The sequence below is a fragment of the Lepidochelys kempii genome, chromosome 1 (assembly GCF_965140265.1).
Source record: "Lepidochelys kempii isolate rLepKem1 chromosome 1, rLepKem1.hap2, whole genome shotgun sequence".
NCBI lineage: Eukaryota > Metazoa > Chordata > Testudines > Cheloniidae > Lepidochelys > Lepidochelys kempii.
Window position 1 is genome coordinate 21,074,241 of NC_133256.1, and position 17,759 is coordinate 21,091,999.

Below are 17,759 nucleotides of genomic sequence, written 5' to 3' on the forward strand. Positions count from 1 at the left end.
ACTTTAGTTCTTTATTCCACACATTGGCTGTGCCATGTCAAGAGCCTTAAGTTCTAGACAGGTGATCTGCATGAGAACAGTTATTTGCCATTCTTTATTTTATCTGCACATTTTGTAATCTAAACTAACATGTTAAATTACTGTCCTGTGTTTGCAAGACACAGAGAAACATTTACAGCATAAAAGTTTTTGGAGTAATCATAAGTATTTACCAACAATTGCTAGCATGATCACTGTAAACTGCACTTTACCAAAGCTGTGTCTAAATCCAGAGTAGTCACAAAGTGTTAAATATTTATATGAGGGAGATAAGACACTCATATTCTGAGACCAACACAGCTACATCAACACAGCAAACAAGTATTTATGTGGTGAACCTAAAAGTATAAGAGGCAAAACATGGTGCTGTTTTTTTAAAACACAACTTTGCTACAGTTATTAAAGTAATATAACCTTTTATATCCGAACATGCAGAAACCCCAAAGCTTGTTAAAATCATGTAGCTCTCATAATTAAAAACATTTTTGGATAACACAAAGGTTGAAACTTTTACTGACAAAGTGCACTGAAATGAGTTTTTACATTTATTTTTACTGCTACTGCTGGTGGAGTTACCTGCTGTATGTTTCAAGAAAAGGTATTGGGTTAAACTTTTTTAAAAAACAAATCTTACTAATGTTACAGCCACCACCTTAGAATATTAAAACAAATATTTTATGGCTTACTTTCCGCTATTTATGCTCTGTTTCTATTGGAATTATTTGAGATACATAATTTAATTTAAAACCCTCTCTTGGCCATGGTTTTAAGTTTTGTAAAGGCTGATTTTTACAAAACATACTATCAAGATCAAATATGACATGACAAATCTTAAAACATTCTACTAAATGTGTGAGGGTTTTTTTTAACTACAATTGTAAATGCATAAATTGTTTCCCTCCCTGCAAAAGAAAAACAAATCACTCCCCCACTGAAATGCTTTTACATTTAAAATTGCAAGTACTAGACATCTACAACCTAGAAAACATAGATGTAAAATGAGATAGGAAACTTCATAGCCCACCTTTCTTCTTGACTGGCATTCTTGGTCTTACTTCTGGTACTGGATGCAAGTGCTTATTTACTGGTATCAATGATGTCCCACTGGGATCGCCTTGTGAGCTCAGGAAGTAGGTATTTATTCAGATCACTTAAGCAGTTCAGTTAGGAAATACTGCTTCAGTCTTGCTTTTCTAGCTGTACTCACTATTTCCTCCAGTTAAACTACCAGTGCCTCCCACAGAATAAGAAAAAAAGAAGAAAAAAGAAGAATTTTGAATTTTCCAAGAGTGGTTTTCAATATCTGTAAAATATTTTTCAATCTATAAAAATACAAGAGAAAATGCTCCTTGACATATAAAACCCTATTATAACTCCTCTTCTGGCAGCAAAAGTTTGTCAGTTAAACAACTTTATGTAAGACAATTAAGGCACAGTCCATCTCTAGGCAGCTGTCTTAATATTCCACCTGAACAAGTTCAAAGCCATCTGAGTTTCAGGACAAAAATTCCCAAATAATCCAAATAAATTTCTGGGGGAAAACAAAAGCAATCCAGAATAATTGTATAAACTCCTTTCACTGGAACTTGGGTGAATTTTGCTAGTTATGTATAGCTGTACTGGGTGCATACACAGCAGACTAAAAAGGTCCCTTTTTTCCTCACTGCACAAATGCTTTCAAATCTCACACTCTTACCCAATAGAAGTCACTCCTCAGTCACTTTCATTTTTATTCTCTCCACCCAGCCTTATGGTCTTTAATGTCCCTCTGATCCTCCCATGTATTAAAAGAGAGGATTGAAAAGTAGGAAAGCAATCCCTTGAAAGGGAATTATTAAAGTGACCGTGCTGCTCACTGGGCACTTTGGCAGAGCAGCTTGCTTTATTCTGGAGCCGTTTACTTCATGCCATTTCTTTCCTTGCAAAGCAGCTGCCTCATGAAGGAGGAGCAGAGAGGGTTTGGAGCAGAGCTTCACAAAAGGTTAATTTTCAGAAATCCTGCAGTATCAGTGGAATAAAAAAGCAAGCCATGAAATGAGTCCACAGTTTCCCCACACACACGGGCGCAGCTGCTTGGCCTCAGTATAAGCCCTTCTCTCCCCCTTTTTCTGCAGAAAAGAGTTGCATTTCACCCATCTAGATTGTTAAGAAAGGTATGAAAATGTCATGCAGCCTCCAAGTGTTTCCCTGCATGCATGAGGAGCCGTGGTGCACGTTACATAACCCTGCTTTGCATTTATCTTCTAGGAGAGATGGACACTGTGTTTGGGGGCTGTTCTGTTCTACTCTTTAACGTTCACCATTCAGACCCGGGCCTCTCTCTCTCTCTCTCTCTGTTTCCCACCACACAGATAGATCTTTTCCCCCGTCCTCTTCCGTCTGTCCCGGGGACGGTCCGTGCAGGGCGGGCCCGCTGGGTTCTGGGCTGCGGCGCAGCGAGGTGAGGGGGGAGCCGGGCAGGCTGGAGAGAGGCGGGGGGAGAGTGCGGGGCCGGGCAGGGGCTGGAGGACGAGGAAGCCGTGGGGAGGGGGGCAGGGAGCTGGCAGGTGGCTAAGCGAGGCTGGGCGCCGCTGGAGGCTGGGCGCGAGGGGCCCGCAGGCAGCACCTAGGAGGATGCTGAGGCCTGGGGCAGGCCTGGAGCGGCCGCTGCCTCCGCCCGGGTCAGCCGGTTACCCCCAGGGCTGAGGGGCCCCCATTGAGGGCACGGCTAGGGGGAGTCTCCGCGTCTCCAGCTGCCGGGTCCCCGCTCAGCCCCGTCTCCATGGACGAGCCGCCGATGCCGTCGCTATCCTCCTCCCCTAGCAACAAGAACCGGGCCCAGCACCGATCCCGCCCCCCCTCCAACTCCGTGGCCAATCAGGAGTAGCTATGCTGGACCTTCGGGCCCGCCCAATCATCGACGCCTTCCGAGGGGGAGTCGGGAGGGGCGTGTCTAGGTCATATGACTGGTAAGATGGCGGCCCCCAGCGGAGGACTCCGTGTGACGGGGCGGGGCCATGTTGGGGGGCCTGTACGGGTGGCACTGCCATACCCGAAGAAGGAGCAGTGGCAGCTGGGGTAGGACACCCAGCACAAGGTAAGACAGGGCAGCGGGGCACGACTCTGCTTCACGGCGCCTGAGGAGGCCACGCTGAGACAGACCAAGGTCGCATCCGCCCAGCTCCAAGGGGGAAGCTACACAGCTGGGGGGTGACCTGTCCGCAAGGCCCCGCTGGGTCTGTGCGCTTGCAGGAGAGATGAGTAGGGGTGGGACCCTGGCAAGGCAGCGGGAGCCGCTGGTGGTTGGCTGCTGCATGAAGACACGAACAGAAAGAGACCTTAAAACAGGGTGGAAGGAAGGTAGAGGCAGAGCCATTGGACGCTCACTGGGGAGATTATTGCTGACGTCCTGAAGGTTATAGTACATAAAAAATAGATACAGTACAAGGAAAAGCAACTCTCCTTATGTGAATAGTATTAAACTGGTATCGGGGGTAGCCGTATCCACAAAAACAACAAGGAGTGCAGTGGCACCTTAAAGACTACTGGATTACTTTTAATTAAAGAATAAAACAGGTTTACTTAACTACAAAGAGAAATTTTAAGTGAGTTCAAGTCATGAGGCATTGAAGTTAGAAATAGTTACAAGAAAAATAAAGATGAAAACTCTTTCTATACTTAACAAACTGGACTTGATTCAAGGTGAGGTCCCTTACCACATGTTTTCAGTATATTACTTGCCAAATTCTCAGGCCAGGATCTGCTCTCAAAGTCCATAGGCTGTTTCTTTTGTTGTCTTAGGTGGAAAGTAGAGATGGATGGGGAGAGAGATTGCCTCACCCACCTTGCATCTGTTATGTTATATTCTTTCCTGGGTGCAAGTCTGTTCCTAAGGCCGGTCAAAAAAGGCATTTTAAAGCAGCCCTTAGTCTTAGGTGCTGTTCCTGTAGTCACTTACACAAAGGTTTAAGAGTAACAGCCGTGTTAGTCTGTATTCGCAAAAAGAAAAGGAGGACTTGTGGCACCTTAGAGACTAACCAATTTATTAGAGCATAAGCTTTCGTGAGCTACAGCTCACTTCTTCAGATGCATATCGTGGAAACTGCAGCAGGCTTTATATATACACAAAGAATATGAAACAATACCTATTCCCACCCCACTGTCCTGCTGGTAATAGCTTATCTAAAGTGATTTCCAGCACAAATCCAGGTTTTCTCACCCTCCACCCCCCCACACAAATTCACTCTCCTGCTGGTGATAGCCCATCCAAAGTGATAACTCTTTACACAATGTGCATGACAATTAAGCTGGGCTATTTCCTGCATAAATCCAGGTTCTCACATCCTCCCCACCCCCATATACACACAAACTCACTCTCCTGCTGGTAATAGCTCATCCAAACTGACCACTCTTCAAGTTAAAATCCAAGTTAAACCAGAACATCTGGGGGGGGGGGGGGGGGGGTAGGAAAAAACAAGAGGAAACAGGCTACCTTGCATAATGACTTAGCCACTCCCAGTCTCTATTTAAGCCTAAATTAATAGTATCCAATTTGCAAATGAATTCCAATTCAGCAGTTTCTCGCTGGAGTCTGGATTTGAAGTTTTTTTGTTTTAAGATAGCGACCTTCATGTCTGTGATCGCGTGACCAGAGAGATTGAAGTGTTCTCCGACTGGTTTATGAATGTTATAATTCTTGACATCTGATTTGTGTCCATTTATTCTTTTACGTAGAGACTGTCCAGTTTGACCAATGTACATGGCAGAGGGGCATTGCTGGCACATGATGGCATATATCACATTGGTGGATGTGCAGGTGAACGAGCCTCTGATAGTGTGGCTGATGTTATTAGGCCCTGTGATGGTGTCCCCTGAATAGATATGTGGGCACAGTTGGCAACGGGCTTTGTTGCAAGGATAAGTTCCTGGGTTAGTGGTTCTGTTGTGTGGTATGTGGTTGTTGGTGAGTATTTGCTTCAGGTTGCGGGGCTGTCTGTAGGCAAGGACTGGCCTGTCTCCCAAGATTTGTGAGAGTGTTGGGTCATCCTTTAGGATAGGTTGTAGATCCTTAATAATGCGTTGGAGGGGTTTTAGTTGGGGGCTGAAGGTGACGGCTAGTGGCGTTCTGTTATTTTCTTTGTTAGGCCTGTCCTGTAGTAGGTAACTTCTGGGAACTCTTCTGGCTCTATCAATCTGTTTCTTTACTTCTGCAGGTGGGTATTGTAGTTGTAAGAAAGCTTGACAGAGATCTTGTTGGTGTTTGTCTCTGTCTGAGGGGTTGGAGCAAATGCGGTTGTATCGCAGAGCTTGGCTGTAGACGATGGATCGTGTGGTGTGGTCAGGGTGAAAGCTGGAGGCATGCAGGTAGGAATAGCGGTCAGTAGGTTTCCGGTATAGGGTGGTGTTTATGTGACCATTGTTTATTAGCACTGTAGTGTCCAGGAAGTGGATCTCTTGTGTGGACTGGACCAGGCTGAGGTTGGTGGTGGGATGGAAATTGTTGAAATCATGGTGGAATTCCTCAAGGGCTTCTTTTCCATGGGTCCAGATGATGAAGATGTCATCAATATAGCGCAAGTAGAGTAGGGGCTTTAGGGGACGAGAGCTGAGGAAGCGTTGTTCTAAATCAGCCATAAAAATGTTGGCATACTGTGGGGCCATGCGGGTACCCATAGCAGTGCCGCTGATCTGAAGGTATACATTGTCCCCAAATGTGAAGTAGTTATGGGTAAGGACAAAGTCACAAATTTCAGCCACCAGGTTAGCCGTGACATTATCGGGGATAGTGTTCTTGACGGCTTGTAGTCCATCTTTGTGTGGAATGTTGGTGTAGAGGGCTTCTACATCCATAGTGGCCAGGATGGTGTTATCAGGAAGATCACCGATGGATTGTAGTTTCCTCAGGAAGTCAGTGGTGTCTCGAAGGTAGCTGGGAGTGCTGGTAGCGTAGGGCCTGAGGAGGGAGTCTACATAGCCAGACAATCCTGCTGTCAGGGTGCCAATGCCTGAGATGATGGGGCGGTGATGATGCATCTGAGGAAGTGAGCTGTAGCTCACAAAAGCTTATGCTCTAATAAATTGGTTAGTCTCTAAGGTGCCACAAGTCCTCCTTTTCTTTTTGAGGATTTATGTTCTCTCAGAATCTTATGGCAGGCAGACTTTCCTGCTGAACAGGGCAGCTTAACAGGGCTTGCGTACCCAAAAATTCCCCAGACATTTTTAGCTGGATCATGTCCTTTTGGTTTTTTGAGGGCTTTTACATTCTTGAGAGGTTAAAGCATTAGCTCGTATCATTTGCCTGCTTGTCATGCAAAAGTTATCTGGTTATGTTGTGGCAATGTCATTTAACCAAAACTTGTCTTGTTCCTTCTCACTTTATGATCCAGAGCCTTAAAATGTCAGGGAGAGAGCTTGAACTAAATTCACCACAGGAAAATGCAAGGCTTCAACATACAAAAAAAAATGAAGCTCTGCTAAAAATGTTCATTCGGCTTCCAGAAGCAGACCAGTAAGTGATGCTCCTGTCTTTATTTGTTTTACCAATTAAGTAGCTTTTGTGACTTCCTTTTTTGTTCTTGTGTTTGTAAATTGATGGATGATTTTCAAAGATACTGAATCACATTTGAAATGTAAATGATGATTTCAGGGAAATTGCTCTGTCGGGTGTAAGCTCGGTGCATCATACTCCCTCCCCAGAACAGCTGGGGAACCAGGAGGAATGCTGTGGAAAAGCCATGATAAAACCCATATATTGGAACCTATTGCCAAGCACCTAGTTGCTCAACACCAATCAGTTATAAAACAAAGCTTCTAATCTTAACGTGGTCAGCAAATGAGCCTTTGCCCTGAAACCAGATAATCATCGTTCCCTTCTCAGTTCGTACTGTTAGACTGAACTAAAAGTCTGAGGAAAAATTTGTTAGACTAGTGTCTTCCATTCTGCATGTTACACTTGTTATGGTGGACCATGGAAGAGAGCAGCTGCCAAAGGCCTGGACCTTATTCTGAGATTGCCCTGCAATGTGGTGGCAGGACCAGAGCCTGGGTTTCTGGAGAGAAATCTAACAAGAGGCTATGGTCAGGAGAAAGGAGCCCTCTGTGAAGTCACATTTAATGCACAAAGTTGTAGTTCAGCCAGTCCTGTCATCCTCTTTTCCTCCACTCTGCTCAAATCCTTGACCTGCAGAACAAAAACCTCTATAAATAGCATAGCACTTCTGCCTCTACAGCCCCCTTTGCTGACTTCTCAGCAGCAAAAATCCCTTTTTTCCCCTTATAAACTTTTTAAGTGTTCAAGCTTGACTAGGTTCAGCTGGACTCATTGCCTTGGACTCTGAAAACCCCTGCTGGGATTTCACCTCAAAACCCCTACAGCACTGCCTGGATCAGCAGGGTCTCACAGGGACACCAATGGAATAGTGAGGCAGGACTGCAGAACACCCAGTAGGCAGTGTTTCTCAAATGCGGCCACCACAGGCTTTTCGTGCAGCCATGACAGCCCCCTGAGTGGTGATTGGGGGTGGGGGAAGCATGGTCCCCTCACTCCCTGTTGCTCCTGGATGCGCTCCCCTGCACCGCCTCTGGAAACAGGTGGGGCACAACACTGCAGGAGCAAGGTGAGTTCTTGACCCACCTTGGGGAAGGGGGTTTGGGCGGCAGACTCCAGCGGCGGGACTTGAGGAGCCTGGCCATGTGGCCCTGGGCTCCAACCACAGAGCAGCAGGTACTGACACCTCCCCCTTGGCCCTGGTTCTAGCTGTGTGGCAACTGGCGCTGGTCCCTTATGCCTGTCCCAGGCTCCAGCCGCACTGTGGCGAGTGCTGGCCCTAGGCGCCGACCCCTAGCTGCACAGCAGCGGGCTCCAACCACAGGGCTTCGGGTAACAACTCCCGGCTCCAGCTGTGGGGTTTCAGTCTCTGGCCCCCCAATTCTGTCCGTGCAGTGGCGAGCACTGGCTCCAGCCGCCAAAGCCCCGCAGCAGGCTCCCACTGCGGGGCTTTGGGCACCGACCCATGCAGGTGCTGAGCCCCCTCCCCATCTCCAGCTGCCCAGCCCCTTGCGCTGATCCCCTGCCCCCGCCGCATGACAGCAGGCTCCCAGCCACCGCTCTGGTCCTGGGCTCTGGCCATGCAGTGGCGGGAGCTGGCCCTGGGTGCCAATCCTTGGCCGCACAGCAGCTAGCGCAGGCTCCAGCTCCGGACTCTGGCAATGCAACAGCAGGGAGTGGTCCCAGGCACTGACCCACACCTCTAGCCATGGAACAGCAGGCTCCAGTCCCTGACTCCGGCCATGCAGTTCCTGTCCCTGGCTCTTGGCTCTGGCCGTGGGCTCTGAGCCCCAGCCCTGGCTGCATGGCAGCAGACACCCACCCCTGGCTTTGGCCGTGAGGCTCATCACCCACTCCCATCACCCCAGGCGCCTGCTGCCTCCCGCAGCCCCGCATCCATCCCACCATTGCCTCCCCCGTCAGCTGTCTGGATCAGGGCTGGGTCCTGTGGCTTGCTGAGAAAAGTGATATTAACAAACATACAAGTATCACTTTTCACAATCTCCCAGATAGCTACTAAATCTGCTGTGAAAAGTGATACTTGTATGTTTGTTAATATCACTTTTCACAGCCTCCCAGGTAGCTACTAAGTGTGCTGCGAAAGTGACATTAACGAATATACAAATATCACTTTTCACATAGTTAGTTTTATTACTGAGTCTGCAAAATAGCCGTACATATATAAACTACAATGATTTGGATGTGTATTTGTGCATATTTAATTGTTTTTCCTGAAGTTAATTAAGTATTTTAGGAAAAAGTGTCAGTGCAGCCACGAGCGAGAGCTGTACTCTGAGGCCAATGTTGTGAGAACCCCTGCCCTAGGGGACAGGGAATGACCCTGTACATCCCATCACATGCTGCCTGTGGAGAGCTTAACCCACATCTACTGCTACAAAGTTTGTGACTTCTGGAACGGTAGCAGTTGAGCCGTGGTGGTGTAGCCATGTTGGTCCCAGGATGTGAGAAAAACTAATATGTGGCGAACTAGAACAATGCTTTTGCCAACTCAAGGAAGTGTTTCACAAACAAGATGACGCCACCTGCAACTACCACATCCCTACCAACAGTCATAAGAAAATAGAATCATCTGACTGGAACCCCCCAGTGGATGAAACCATACACTGGATCATTACACGGATTGCTTCAAGGCGAGGGAGGGGGAGACTGAAATCCTTAAATATCATATCCGCCACTAAGAGGATAGCGATACCAATCCGGAAATCCTATCCCCCACATAGTGCTCAAACCAGCAGACACAGGAGGTACCAGCATAGTTCTCTGTCATGATGACTAAGTCAAAGAAGCCAATCAACAGCTCTCTGACCCCACCTACAATAAAGAACTCCTAGAAGACCCCACACCACAGTTCACACTGGAATTGAAGGATATCATCAAATCCTTTCCCAAACAACTCAAAGAGAAACTCTCTACAAACTCAATCCCCACAAACCCACCCCATGGACTTTCTACATGCTTCCTAAGATACACAAACAAGGGAACCCAGGCAGACCCATCATATCTGGCCATGGCACTTTTACTGAAGGAATATCAGTACTCATAGAAACCATCCTCGAGCCACTCACCACACAACCGTCTTCCTCCAGAAACTGTACAACATTAACAGCCTCCTTCAGAACACCATCACTGCCCACCGCCTCCTTATATACCAACATTCCTTACCATGAGAGCATCACTGCCTGTCTCAAATACCTACAAAATAATAAACAGTGCTTAGAAGTCCACCTCAAACACATCACCAAACTCATCCATTTCATTCTTACCCATAGTAACTTTACATTTAACAACAAACGTTTGTTCCAAACCATAGGAACAGCTGTGGATAATGCAATATGCTAACCTCTTCATGGGTCACCTCTAGGAAGAATTTCTGGAAAAATGCACCCTGAATCCAATGATATACCTGAGATACATCAATGATGTTTTCATCCTCTGGACAGACAACCTAAACTCTCAGTAAAAGGATTAGGGCCTGTCTTATAGCGCCTCCTTCTACCGGACCAGGCTTTGCTCTTGCTGAGTCAGCTCACTCCTTGGGTTAATTCCGTCTGAGTGCTCTCTCAAGGAATCCAAGGAAGCAGTTCGCAGCATGGTTAGTTCTTTTATTTAAGCCGCCTTACCGTACAAAATCTAAACCTTGCAGATTCTTCCGTCAAGGTCTGTGCAGGCTGACCTGCTCCATTTCTCAAGTCTGGCTATGTCTAAATAAGCATTTTTGTTGGTCAGGAGCATGGGAAAAAACCCATCCTCCGGACCGACATAAGTTTCACCAACAAAAGCACTGGTGTGGACAGCATTGTGTCAGCAGGAGATGCTCCCCCGCTGACATAGCTACCACAACTTGTTGGGGGTGGTTTTAAATATGCCAACGGGATAGCTCTCTCCTGTCAGCATTGAGCGGCTACATGGGAGACCTTACAGCAGTACAGCTGTGCTGCTGTAAGGTCTGTAGCGTAGACGTAGCCTCAGTCCCTCACACCAGTAACCAAAATTTCCTGGCTCTTACCTCAGAGTCTCAGCAATAAAGTACTCCACACAATCTCCCAGCTGTCTGTTTGGTTTCTAGAGTAGTTCCTCCTTGCAACAGCTCCACTAGCAGTCAGGGCTGTCAACTTTCTGGAGGATATTTCTATCTTCTCTTCTCCCCTACCCCATTTCCTGCTGGCTTCTTTTATAAGGGTTAGCTAATTAAATTGCAACTTCTTGGGCTAGTCTACACTGGCAATGTTAAAGCACTGCCGTGGCAGCGCTTTAACATGGCTTAAGTCGTCGCAGCACAGCGTTTGGAGAGCTCTAAAAAAATCACCTCCATGAGGGGCGTAGCTACCAGCACTGGTGTACGGTCTACAATGGCGCTTTACAGCGCTTGAACTTGCTGAGCTGAGGCGTGTGTGTTTTCACACCCCTAAGCGAGAACGTTGCAGTGCTGTAAAGTGCCAGTGTAGACAAGCTCTTTCTCAGGTGCATAGGGTGGGGCTAATCAGCCAGCCAGCTGTAGGCCTTGGACCCCAAAGGAATTATCCTTGTACCTTCACACTCCCTCAGATTTCCACCACAACTTCAACAACCAGCACCCATCCATCAGACTCTCTCTAGAACGCTCCGGCACCAGCATCAACTTTTTGGACACCACAACCAGCTTCAATAATGTACCATACAGGCAACTATATACAAGAAGCCCACAGATTACCACATCTACCTCCACAACTCAGTAACAGTCCCAGACACACCAGGCAATCTATTATCTACTGCCAGGCTCTCAGATACTAGAGAATATACTCTGAAGAGACAGTCCAGGATACACAGTTAAAACTGCCTTACCCAATTAAGGACACTCCACCAGAGAAGTAGATCGTATCATGGAACAGGCCACCCCAATATCCCTATAGATTGTGCTTCAATACAGGAGGGGGAAAAAAATTAACAGCACACCCCTAGCTGTCACCTACCACCCTGCACTAGAACCCATACATGGTAAAAGCAAATAATTACAACCCATAGTAAACAGGGACCACATCCTCAACTAAATCTTTAACAACCCCCTGCCCCTTTTCTGGCCTTCAAATACCCCAACCTTGCCAAGCTTCCCACAGACCAGGACACATCAACTCAAAGCGGCACCAGTCCCTGCCAGAACAACAAATGCAAAACTTGTAGACAATCTCCACTGCTATAATGATCAATACCCCCCACAACACACCTTTCAGGATTTATGGGTCCTGCGTATGCTCATCACAACATATGGTGTACCACATTCAGGGCATCAAATACCCCCAACAACAAATTGTGTATGAAACCAATCAATCACTCGGCTCTCCAATGAACTCACATAAAAATGATCGGACAAAAACACCCTACCCTCCATGAGTGAACACTTTTCACAAAGTAATCGCCTGTATCGCTGACCGGCCTCGTCCTTAAAGGAAACCTGCAGAACACCTTCAAAACGTGAGCCTGGGAGTTCAGACTTCTCATTCTGCTGGATGCTTAACCAGGACAATGATTTTGCATCCAATGAAGTGAGGGGGAAGGATAGCTCAGTGGTTTGAGCATTGGCCTGCTAAACCTAGGTTTGTGAGTTCAATCCTTCAGGGGGCCATTTAGGGATCTGGGGCAAAAATTGGGGATTGGTCCTGCTTTGAGCAGGGGGTTGGACTAGATGACCTCCTGAGGTCTCTTCCAACCCTGATATTCTATATTCTAAGTGAACTGTAGCTCATGAAAGCTTATGCTCAAATAGATTTGTTAGTCTCTAAGGCGCCACAAGTCCTCCTTTTCTTTTTACTGATTTTAGGGCCCATTACAACAATTTGATATACAGCTTGTTCCTACTAGCCCTCCATTGTCCTACCACCGAAGAGGTGTTAATTGCCCACTTCATTGTAGGAAACCATTTAAAATGTGTGAATCCCTTATGTTTAACAATCTATCCCACCTTGTATTGAGCCTGGACCCTCTAGTTTAATCTTCTCCATACCTGAGGAAGAGTTCGGTGATGCTCGAAAGCTTTTGCACCAACAGAAATTTTTCCAATAAAAGCTCACCCACTTTGTGTGTCTCCTTTGTAAGTTTTGGTAGTCATTTTTCTTAAGATGCAACGTATGTAACAAACCTAAGTTGGAAAAGGGGAGGAAGAACTGAAGGTGACATTGTGGAAGTGATGCAGTCGCACAAGCTGTCTTATGCACAACCTCATGATTCAGATAAAAGTCATTTTTGCAATTAATTAGCAGTATATAATCCTTACTACATCCAGTTTGTTTACATAACACTTGTCTATTACGTATTAACCTCTGACCTTTTTCTTTTTTTTCAACCCACCTCTGCCTATTTTTGTTTGTTAAACTTCCGCAACTTGGGGTACTGTAGAGTCAAAGCAAATAGGCTGGACATCTGAACCAAAGGGCAAACAGAGGGATAATTGGGATAGAATAGGAAGGGGAGATGCGGTCTAATGAGTTCCTTCATCCTGTAACCACTCTAATGCATGCATTAAATTTGATCACGCTGAACTGAATACGCCTAGTTAGGATTGAAGCCAAGATGCATTCTTACCTCACCTTGGATGTTCTGTTTGTATGTACCTTTGTCTTTTTATACTTAGACTGTAACTCGTCAAGGCAAGGATGTGTCATCTTACAGTATCTGTTCATATAACCCCTAGCACATTTCAGGCACTACTAGAATATAAATAAGTAATTTTATCACTGCTCTGCGGACCATTTTAAAGAATACTTGATTGAGTTCAATAGAGAGTTCTGCTTAAGGTTGGATGGCATATGTCTTGGTTAAAACAAGTGGGATTCAGCTTTTAATAGTAAATATGGACTTGGGAAAAAAATGAATTGGGATCTAAAACCCTGTATTGCCTAAGTCAGAGGTGGGCAAAATACAGCTCGTGGGCCAGTTCCAGCCCATCTAACATTTTTGTCGAGCCTGCCAGGCTCTTTGGCTGCCCCCTCATGACCTCCAGGCAGCTGAAAATCCTGCAGCACAGTGGAGTGCTCACAGCCTGCCTGCCATGACCCCATGCCGCTCCTGGAAGCAGCCAGCTGTTGCTGGCATGTCTCTGCACACCCCTGGCGGGGGGGGGGGGGCTCCGCATGCTGCCCCCACCCCCAGCACTGTCCTCACAACTCCCGTTGGCCGGAAACTGGCCAACGGGAGCTGCGCGGGTGGTGCATGCAGGCATGGGCAGTGCACAGAGACCTGCTAGCGCCTTCCTCCCAAGGGGGACGCAGAGATGTGCCAGCAGCAGCCCGCCCGCCTGCGCCCTGCTGCATCAGGAGGGGCCTATGGTAAGCGCCTCCTGGTCAGAGCCTGTGCCTTGCACCCCCCTCGCACTCCAGCCCCCTACTCCAGGTCAGAACCGCCTCCTGAACCCAAACTCCCTCCCAGACCCCGCCCCACCCTCCATTAATGTAGTAGATCAAGGATCGGCAACCTTTGGCATGCAGCCCGTCAGGGAAAGCCGCTGGCAGGCCAGGACGGTTTGTTTACCTGCAGCATCCGCAGGTTCGGCCGCTTGCAGCTTCCACTGGCCGCGGTTCACCATTCCATGCCTATGGGGGCTGCGGGAAGCGGTGTCCAGTACATCCCTTGGCCCATGCTGCTTCCCGCAGCCCCCATTGGCTTGGAACGGCAAACTGCGGCCAGTGGGAGCTGCGATCAGCCAAACCTGTGGACGCTACAGGTAAATAAACTATCCCGGCCCGCCAGCAGTTTCCCTGATGGGCCGTGTGCCAAAGGTTGCTGATCCCTGTAATAGAAATATGCGGCCCCTGATGATGTACTAAAATTCGTGGAGTGGCCTCCCTGTAAAAATAATTACCCACTCCGGCCTAAGTGGTTTGCTTTTGCTGTGTAACACCAAGGCTAAACTTCAATGAACGTAATTTTTTCCAGACAGTTTTTTGTATAGGGGCTTCTCACATAACCTAATGTTTTTATTAGAATGTTACCATAGGGAAGCGTAAGATCATTTCCAACACCCACAGCATTTACTGTACCAAATCAGACTGTTGTTCCTCAAAAACAGTATTTTTACCTCTGAGTTGCCTATACCATCTGTCTGGATATGCCTGTGGTCCCCTATAATTGTAGAATCTCAGTTTTAGAAGATAACCCCTCCATGTAATTCACTGGCCAGTTGTGCATACTTCAAGGTGTACCTACTTGTTCTTCCCTGATCCTTACCACTATCACAGTAACTTCAGGCATACAGCAGAGAATACTGTACCTAGTTGCTTCTGAAAGCAGGATGACTCCATTTTAGATCATCTTCAGAGTAGTAATTTAATACAGCATGTTCCCAAAGACATAAGACTGAACAAACAGATATCCTGTACACCACACAGTTGCTTAACATTTTAACCTAATTTTCCCCCCCACAGGAAACTCTTAACACATGGATCATACTTCCTAGGAATAAATGGAGGCTTTTGCGGTTTAATAGCAAACAGTTTTTTCAGACGCATCCTAAATGTGACAGAGGCTCGGATTGCTTCTAGTTTGCCAATGGCTGTTCTTCCATTCCTCACAACAGCAGCAATTTACCACGGTGCTGTAACCGTACCTTTAATGTCAGGTAAATTTTTAATTCCTTATGAAGGGCACTGTTTTCAAAGGTCCCATGTCATAAAAACTGTCAGGGTGTTTTATATACAATACCAGAAAAGCTTATGCTTATTGCAAAACAGTGAAGCAATGTAGTGTTGAAAACCTCACCTTGTACATGAACTGCCAGGTGCACAGAACAATGTCAAAAGACACCACTTTTACATTTATGCATATACAAAAAACATTCTTCAACCTGAATGGCGTGTAGGTGAGGGGATATAGATGGAACCGATTTTTCTATGACACGCCCCACTAATTTTTGAACACTTCACCATCAATGGATCTGTGTTTGCAACTCCCCTTTGAATCAGTAATGCTTATGTAAAACTGTTTGTTGCATCCTGGCACTTAAGTTTAGGTGCAATTACAGCCATACAAATTGGGTTACATTTGATTGGAAACTCTATAGAGCTGAACGGTGGAGGGGTGTCATAATACACTAGGTAGACTCTTCTACTTAATCTCTAGTTCCAGTTCATCATAGCCATTTCCGCTGACAATATATTTCACTTCAGAGAGCCTGCCTCTTTAAGCTCAGGTTAAAATGTAAAAACAATGTAGATACTGTATCTTAACTGTGAAATGACTTGTTTGTCACCTAGGTGATCTAACGTGTGCAACCTGTGCATTAGTGAGAGGAGGATTAATTGGGACTGTTATAGGTGGTCTATATCCCATTTTCTTGGCTATTCCTATAAATGCAGGACTTGCAGCCAGGTATGTGAAATTTTGTTATACTTTGGTTTCTTGGGACAAATTAATTATACACAGTTCTTCTCAAAGCGTAATTGGCTATTTCAGTCTTTTTGGATATTACAGAGCAAAAAAAGTTTTACAATGGGTGGAATAAGTAAGATTGCAGAGCAGCATTCATAAATCTTATCCTGCCTAGCCCCTGCTGTGTGATGAGTTCGGCAGGCTGAGTGGGACATCTGTTCTATAGGAAAACCAGAGTTGCCTAAAATATGGCTAACCTAATGTTTGAAGGTCTTTGAACAGAAGGTAGATAACTAAGCATAGTACTAATCAATTGGAACGGAACAAGATTAAGGAACAGATCCAGGAACTGAGGACAGAGAGCCGGGCACATGAGCTCCCATCTCAATGGTGACTCCCTTTTGTGATCCTAGGCAAATTACCTCTCTGCCTCCACTTGACAAAATGAGGGTATACTTTACCCCCCAGGGGCATTCTAAAGACTGGTCTGTAAAGCAATTTGAAGTTGAGCCTTATAATCATGGCAAGTATTAATACTTTACTTCTAATCTGGATCACTGGTTCCTAGTACCCAAAAAAGCTAGTAAGGGTATGTCTACACAGGAACAAAACACCCATGGCTGGCCGACTCAGGTTCACGAGGCTGTTTCATTGCTGTGTAGACTTCCAGCTCAGAATGGAGCCTGAGCTCTGGGACCTGGAGCCTGGGCTGCAGCCCAGGCCCAACACAGCAATGAAACAGCCCTGTGTCCTCAGCTCTGTAAACCCGCGTTGGCTGGCATGGGCCAGCCAAAGCTGTCCAATTGCTTTGTAGATATACCCAACACCTAAAATTTGTGTAATTTTAAAGAGGGAGATAGTCTTGTTAACTTTACCACCGATTTTCCCCTAAGTTTTACTGTCTTGTGTTCTGTATAGGTACAGCTCAGCTCCCTTGCCTGGGAAAGAGAATATGTTACGCTTCTGGATTAAAGTCTCTCAACCAATCTTTAAGAAGATGAGTTTTGCTATCCTGCTGCAGGCTGCATTTGGAACTTACCTCAGCTCAAGACAGTATGGAATATTTATGAAAATGCTCCAGCTGCCTGAAGCAAGCAGCAATCCTGAAGAACTCGAAGATTAAAACTAAAAAATACACAACTCTCTAATGCTTGTGTGGGTTACTACAATAAACCGTGAAACTAAATAAGGCAAGAAAGTTACTGCTTTGTGGGTTTTTTTAAATAAGTAAATCAAGACTTTTCAATGTGTTTCACTATTAAATGGTAAACTGAAACAGAATTTTGTTTTGTGTACTACTTTTAGAGGGGAATACCCACTTCCCAAACACATTTTTGGAAGCACAATTCAGTGTTCATTATGTATGACCCCTACAAACTTATCATAGAGCAAAGGTTATGCAGTTTTTTTAAGTTATCAGGGAGCACTCAAAACTCCCCAAATGTACTAAGAAATACATATATGCTGATTTTGTGCATCAGTCAAATGGGATTAGAGGTGCTGCATTAATACACCCATGTCTCTCCTCCCGCCCACCCCTTCATATCAACCACATAGTCTAGAGGCAATGTACAGGTATGTAGGACTATCATCAAATAGAGTTAATTCAACACTGAATTAGGGATCTTGCTGGCAGTCTTTTTTTTTTTTTTTTTTTTTTGTGCTCTGGTAAACCAGTCTTGAGTGATGATGAACTTGGGGCAATTTAATACTTCTGATGCCTCACACCTTATTTGAGCACCTGTTCATCAACAGAATTACACAAAAATACATCTATAACCTGGGTTTTTATTCATAATGTTACAAACCAAAAAGCAATATGGATAAGTAGTTACCA

The 17,759-nt window shown here is 45.9% G+C and overlaps 3 protein-coding genes across 13 annotated transcripts in view; 1 reads left to right on the forward strand and 2 right to left on the reverse strand.

The window, feature by feature from the left end:
* Positions 1 to 2,948, reverse strand: part of DLG2 (discs large MAGUK scaffold protein 2) — a 1,493,215-nt gene extending 1,490,267 nt beyond the window's left edge. For 4 of the 9 annotated variants that reach the window (XM_073336168.1, XM_073336158.1, XM_073336107.1 and 1 more), the window contains exon 1: positions 1,064 to 2,933. In XM_073336168.1, the coding sequence (XP_073192269.1) occupies positions 1,064 to 1,082 (19 nt within the window). In that variant the 5' untranslated portion in view covers positions 1,083 to 2,933. Of the gene's footprint in view, positions 1 to 1,063 lie in introns of all 9 variants that reach the window. The other 5 variants (XM_073336088.1, XM_073336081.1, XM_073336128.1 and 2 more) reach the window with 3 other exon arrangements.
* LOC140905631 (uncharacterized) overlaps positions 1,483 to 17,759 on the reverse strand; it is a 92,352-nt gene continuing 76,075 nt past the window's right edge. The window contains exons 2-3 of the mRNA XM_073329136.1: positions 4,910 to 7,198; positions 1,483 to 1,507 (exon numbers count right to left, since the gene is read on the reverse strand). Of these exons, the coding sequence (XP_073185237.1) occupies positions 1,483 to 1,507; positions 4,910 to 6,051 (1,167 nt within the window). The 5' untranslated portion in view covers positions 6,052 to 7,198. The remainder of the gene's footprint in view (positions 1,508 to 4,909; positions 7,199 to 17,759) is intronic.
* LOC140908670 (transmembrane protein 126A-like) lies at positions 2,962 to 17,111 on the forward strand. Of its 3 annotated transcripts, none has more exons than XM_073336306.1 (5): positions 2,962 to 3,115; positions 6,405 to 6,526; positions 14,980 to 15,173; positions 15,808 to 15,922; positions 16,841 to 17,111. In XM_073336306.1, exons 2-5 carry the CDS (start codon positions 6,414 to 6,416, stop codon positions 17,043 to 17,045), a joined length of 627 nt encoding a protein of 208 aa, XP_073192407.1. In that variant the 5' UTR covers positions 2,962 to 3,115; positions 6,405 to 6,413; the 3' UTR covers positions 17,046 to 17,111. The 3 variants fall into 3 exon arrangements, with proteins under 3 accessions (XP_073192407.1, XP_073192417.1, XP_073192398.1); XM_073336316.1 differs by lacking the exon at positions 2,962 to 3,115 and adding an exon at positions 3,127 to 3,720; XM_073336297.1 differs by lacking the exon at positions 2,962 to 3,115 and having other exon boundaries at positions 6,396 to 6,526.

Coding starts and splice junctions, on each gene's coding strand:
- LOC140908670 (XM_073336297.1), top strand. CDS start 6,396: ATGATCCAGAGCCTTAAAATGTCAGGGAGAGAGCTTGAACTAAATTCA. Junction 6,527..14,979: donor CGGCTTCCAGAAGCAGACCA/GTAAGTGATGCT, acceptor TCCCCCCCACAG/GAAACTCTTAACACATGGAT. Junction 15,174..15,807: donor AACCGTACCTTTAATGTCAG/GTAAATTTTTAA, acceptor TTTGTCACCTAG/GTGATCTAACGTGTGCAACC.